The following is a 6,168-nucleotide window of genomic DNA, read 5'->3' as shown; positions in this document are numbered from 1 at the left end:
AGAATTTGTTGAAGGTTTAGTTATTTTGCAGCATCTAATCTAACATAGTGTTGCTGTTGGAAGCAAAAGTCTTATTAAAAATGATATACCAAGCTGAGCATTTACATGATTTATGTCAATCCTTACGGACTCAAGCTTATCTGGAAAAGTTACCCAACCCACTTTTATAACACAACATGCAATATCTTGGAATTGCGTTTATACTAGAAAAGTCATAGAGTATAAATTTAGCTAATAGATTGTCGTCTTACTTTGTAGAAAGTTTTCCTGAGTTTTGCTATTACTAACATGAGACAACCTTCATTATTTAAAATGTCTATGTTTTGACCAATGTGGGACTGAGTTTAAATGACTTAAATCTAAGACATACACCACCATTTTGAAGCTTTTTAAGAATAGGTAATTATTTGTTACATGTAACTTTCACCTAGGTGCAAAACTTTATTTTTGGAAATCTGGGCCACCTATAATATAAGCAAGCCGACACAAGGCAACCGGTGATTGCATCGGAGTCAGAAACACACCAAGTAGGCAAGGATGGCCGCAGCTACAGCCGCTATTGTCTTACACGGATTGGATTGTGCACATCTTTATTATTCACAATTGCTGGTCAGTCTTTGGATGGTGAGGAAGCTCTTTGTGCCTCACTCTAATCACTGAAGTAATGAAAGGAGATGCCGGCAGCCAGGACTGCAACCACACAGGCTGCAATCACACCTAAAGAACAAAACAAAACACTTAACAAAACCACATACAAATGCAAAGTCCAAAAGAAAGGCTGAATTGATGCAAGGTATTGTGATTTGCATAATGGAACGGGCCTATGCTTTATATATTAAGAGGCAGGTAAGTCTTTGAGCCACCTACAGCAGGTAGCTGAAAAATTTAGATTGCACGCGGGTTTGGACTGGCAATCATTTACATCAACACCTTAGCAAAATCTAAACAGAAGGGGATCTCTCTCATTGACATAAATGTACTCACACATACCTGTGTAAAATTATCATGAACTTTAAAAGGTTATGTATATGCCAGCTGTCTTACGCTACTTAGCTTCAACCAAAAAGACAACCCAACCGGCAATGGCTGCGACCATTACAGAGCAAAGTCATTTCTACAGCTCTGTAAAATGCAGAAGCACTGCGCTCGCTCCAGCAGCACATATGCTAACATGGAGAAGCACTGTCATAAAATCTCTTAATTAGTAACTTGGAAGCAGTCATTTTTATTATTACATAATAATAAAATTATAACTTAAAAATTTTACTATAACTTTTTTAAAAAGGCTATAGTAGAAGCCAGAGGCAAACACATAGTACAAAAACTTATAAAATTAATGTAAATTTTTCTGAGGAGTGACAATAAAAAGCTTCTGGCTTTTAATTCTTATTCAAAAGTGTTCATGCTAATAAAATCATTGTTTAGATTGGTATTCTGTTGAAAATTAGCTTGCAACATGTTCTTTGCTTAATAAATCTAGAAAATGTGAGGCTAGTGTTACACTGCTGTATTTCATGGATTCTTCATAAAAAATACATTATAAATTTCCAAATCAAATTTTACTTTTTCACAGAACTTGTACCAGCATGTCCTGCAATAACAATTCTGGAAATACTAACTTGGAAAAAACAGGTCTGACTATATGAACCAATTGAATAAACTGTAAACTCCACCACCACCCCCAAAAAATATATATAAAACACACACATTCTCATACCTTTGTACCTCCAGGGCTGCTGGCACTTTTTAGAACACTCAGTAAATAGTTTGGGTAATCTCTAAGATAACTTAACGTTATCCATTCAAATCCACTCAGGTACCCTGACAGGTCAGCCTGGCCCTCGGCTTCTGAAAGGAAACCGCAGGCTGGCACAGTTCTACTCTGGCACACATCGGGTAGCCAAGAGTAGGAACGGATTCGGTGGCAATTAGCAACACCAAAAAACAACTTATAAGAAAAAAAGAGAAAGAACATACTTCTAAGGAGTAAAAAATTATAAGAAAGCTAAAATCAAATTATTATATTTTCTGTTATAAAAGCAGCAAAGTACCTATATTTTGCTGAATTTTCAATACCACTGTAGTTTTAATTGGTTGTGTTGGTTGTTCGTCATCATCCGTGTTGCCCAAAGAAGGGTCACTGCCCACAGAGGAGCTCATACAAGCTATAGGAGGAGAGCAAGGGTTACATAAATAGAACACAGCAGTTCAGAATATGCTTTGAAGGACATTTTAAACATACACAATCAACAAAATTTCCTCGTTTTTGTCTTTATCCTGTAGAATTCTCACATGTAGAATTAAATCAAATGAAGTATATATGTCAAGCTGAAAGAATTTAAAAATAATTTTTGACAGCACTGAATATCATGTTATGATGGACCTATGCTGACTGGATGGCTACAGAGCCAGTTCTGAATGAATCCCACAAATTATAATGTGAAAAGTTAATACCTCCAATCAAACAGTAGCTTGGTATATCATTCTTACTGGCTGTTTTAGTAATTTAAGAATTTCAAACACTTAAAATGAATACTAAAACCAGAAGTCAGCAAGCTGCACCTCATGGGCCAAATTTACTATTTTTTGTACTAATCATGAGCTAAGAATAATTTATAATTTGTAAAAGTTTGTAATTTAAAAAGGTTGCTATGTGGCCCACAGACCCTAAAATATTTACTATTTAGTTATAAAGAAAGTTTTCCAATGCCTATTATCATCTGAAATATGAACAAAATACAATCACATAGTTGAAATTAAAGACAACTCTGAAGGTTAAGTAAGGCAAGTACATTGTCTATATTTTCACAGATGGAAAACAAAAATTGAGTGAGCTTTAAGTGCCCATTTGAGGGTCAAGGGTGGGAGAGATAGGATTTAAACACAAGTTGTCATTTCATTTCACTGCGCTGTCAGTGATTTATATAAGCTTGGGCCAACCTAAACTCATCCAATACTGACTAGAAGTGGTTCAATAGAAACATTCTTAGAGATTATCAAGGTGAGTCATTCCTACCTCCTCACCCAGGGTGCTAAAGAACCCAAGAAAAATAAACAAAAAAATCGTACAGGAAATTTCAGGATATAAAATCTATGAAAACAGAACTGCTCTGAGTTACAACATGGATTGATGGTTCCTGGAAGACAGGCCAAGAGCCTGGGTGAAATGGCACCTAAAGTGTATTAGGCTGCTAACTAAAAGGTTGGTGGTTCAAACCCACCAGCTACTCCAAGGGAGAAAAAATGTTGGCAGTCTATTTCCTTAAAGATTTATATTGTCTGAAACCACATTGGGCAGTTTCACTCTGTCCTATAGGGTTATTCAGAGTCGAAAGTGGTGGGCAGGGGCCAGAATCCACTGAACCCCATTTGCCAGTGCCACAGAAATAGTGGGAGTTCTCCTCTACTCCAGGGAAGTCCATTTGAAATAGTTCATGTCACTCTCTGATTAAAAATGGTTGAAGGAATTACACACAAGAATACCAAACAAACGTAAAGCCATTGTGTTGGGAGGATCCTGACTCACGGCTGGCCTGTAGGTGTAACAGAATGGTCGCCCGGGGTTTCTCAGGTGGTAACTCTGTAGTAAAGCTGACTGCTCTATCTTTCTCCTGCCAACGTTGCCGGAGCAGCCAAACGCTTTGCTGCGGTGCCTCCAGGGCCAAGTTCAACTAGCATATACCTCAGTGAAAGAGTCCACTGTCAAAAATGTCCTAATATCTTTATATACCAAGGATGGCAGAGGAATTTACTGAAACAGGCATCCAAATCTAAAACAAACTCCATTCGGACTTACAGTGGTATCAAAGTGGATGAAAGAAAAAGAAGAAAATTCCTTTTTGTGTGTTACTTTCTCTGGAAGTTTACTTAAATTTTCAACTGGACAATACCTATCTTTGGTAGTTAAGTACAGCACTAAACAACAGCCAAAAGACCTGTGCTTTTCTTGTGCACCAGCATCGAATCCATCAGAAGGGTCCACACATCCGTTTCCTTAACGGTCCCTAGGGCTATGCAGCCCTCCATATTTTTACCATAGGTTCCAGTTTCTTCAAGGCCTTTAGCACCTTGGTTTGAAACTAAATAGTCCACTCGGTGCAAATTCCCCCAAGGTTAGCCCAGGTCTACATGTAAAATGGAATAGGCAGCACTGTTTACATTTTATGGTTACATATATATTTAAAAAGATGGCTTTCTTCTTACCAATATCACAATTAAAATTATTTCATAATAGGGTGAAAATAACCTATATGTTATGATAAAAAGTAATACATGAATCATAAATTTTACTTATCTACTACAAGGTACTTTTTTACTTGCGTACTTGTATTGAAAGAGCATAAAATGTTTGTTGTGTTTGATATATTACTTATAAATTTAATTACTGAAATTCTGTAAGTAGCCATGACTGCCAAAGAAAGCATCCTCTGCACAAATAATTTACTTCTGTGAAAAAATACATTCCATTAAAATATAGCACAAAATCATGGTGATTTGATATAAATTTGTGATCAGTTCACAGAAGAACACTTTTAAGGAGGAACGTTTTTTAATCAAAATGTATTTGTTTGCTTTTGATAAGGACTTACACTACTTTTACTCAAATCTCATGTACCCTGTCATGTCACCAATAGTATCGTCTCTAAAATTTACATATTCAATAGAGAACAAAATCACAACTATCCCTAAATTTAGTTAATTTAACTTCAGACAAAGCCCAAACTGGTAAGATGGAAACGTTTTTGAGCTGCTGTGGAAGAAAGAGAAAACCTGGACCATGCAGTCCATGCATGCCAAGATGAAGACACATTCAGGTTTCATTCCAAGCTGCTGATGGGTAGGCAGGACTACTTAGAAGCTCAAAGTGAAATGTTAAGACTTGAACTCTTTAGCTGTATAACTTCTTCCCTATTCCTGAATTCTAAATCAGTAAGACTGATTTAGTCATCAAATATTATCTTCAATAATTTTAATTCAATTATCAGTGCTTGACCCAAACAACAAAATTTAATTTCAGCTCTGACAATGAGACAGAAGTTCTACCAAAGTAAGTTCTATCAAATTTAAAGGCAAGTCTCCCATTTTTTAGCTGATAGGATGTACCTCTAAATTACTAAGCTAATGTTTACTAGGAGATGACTGACACATCTAAGAAATTGTAAAGCCAGCATTATCCCTCACCTTCTCAGTGAGTCATTTGGACAAATTGTTCTTTATCCTTTAAGTCATTTAAAGTATGTTATTTTAACGTATATGCTTGGGAAAATATGTATTCTTAAACATAGCAACTACTTGGCAACTATACTAGAGAATCTAAGTATTTAAATAATAAAGCAAATATTAATGACAAATATTTGGAAAATAAAACCAGATATTTATAACTGATTTAATAGTCCAAACTGCATGGTAACAGATTTCAAGTTTTAATTTGGGCACTTAAACTTTAGTACTTAGTTTATTTCATATGGAGATCCTAATTTCAAACAGGGAAATTTGTATAGATTATAAAACATTATATTCACACAGTTTAATATTAATACTGATTATAGATCAGTATTATAGATCAGGTATGTTTTTTAAAAGTTTACTATAATTTTAGTTAATACCATCCTTTATTGGCATAGGTTTAAAATTAGGAAAAGTGTGTGTCAGGCTTGTATCCTCTCACCATTCTTACTCAATATGCAAGCAGAGCAAACCATCAGAGAAGCCAGATTATATGAAGACAAGTGTGGCATCAGGACTGGAGGAAGGCTTATTAACAACTGGTGGTATGCAGATGACACAACCTTGCTTGCTGTAAGTGAGGAGGAACTGAAGCATTTGTTGTGACGATCAAGGATTACAGCCTTCAGTATTGGTTACAAATAAGTATCAGGAAGACCAAAATCCGCACTAGACCAAAAGGCCTACTGCATTAGGTAAATCTGCTACACAAGACCTCTTGAGTACTGAAGAGCAAGGATATTGCTTTGAGGACTAAAGTGTGCATGACCTGTCATGGCGTTCTCCATTGCCGCGTACGCATGTGAAAGTTGCACATGGAATATGCAAGACCTTAAATGAACCAATGCATTCGAACTGCGGTGCTGGAGAAGATTACAAGTACCATGGACTGCTATAAGGACAGACTCGTCTATAATGGAAGAAGTAAAGTCAGAGTACACA

At 36.1% G+C, this 6,168-nt stretch overlaps 1 protein-coding gene across 3 annotated transcripts in view; it reads right to left on the bottom strand.

The window, feature by feature from the left end:
* Nucleotides 1-421: 421 nt before the first annotated feature.
* ODR4 (odr-4 GPCR localization factor homolog) overlaps nucleotides 422-6,168 on the bottom strand; it is a 53,952-nt gene continuing 48,205 nt past the window's right edge. For all 3 annotated transcript variants that reach the window (XM_075528445.1, XM_075528451.1, XM_075528455.1), the window contains 2 exons: nucleotides 2,052-2,165; nucleotides 422-717 (listed from right to left, as the gene is read on the bottom strand). In XM_075528445.1, coding sequence (XP_075384560.1) covers nucleotides 650-717; nucleotides 2,052-2,165 — 182 coding nt within the window. In that variant the 3' untranslated portion in view covers nucleotides 422-649. The remainder of the gene's footprint in view (nucleotides 718-2,051; nucleotides 2,166-6,168) is intronic.

This window comes from Tenrec ecaudatus, chromosome 1, assembly GCF_050624435.1.
Source record: "Tenrec ecaudatus isolate mTenEca1 chromosome 1, mTenEca1.hap1, whole genome shotgun sequence".
Taxonomy (NCBI): Eukaryota; Metazoa; Chordata; class Mammalia; order Afrosoricida; family Tenrecidae; genus Tenrec; species Tenrec ecaudatus.
The sequence above is the reverse complement of the archived record's forward strand: the minus strand, read 5'-3'. Positions and strand labels throughout refer to the sequence as shown.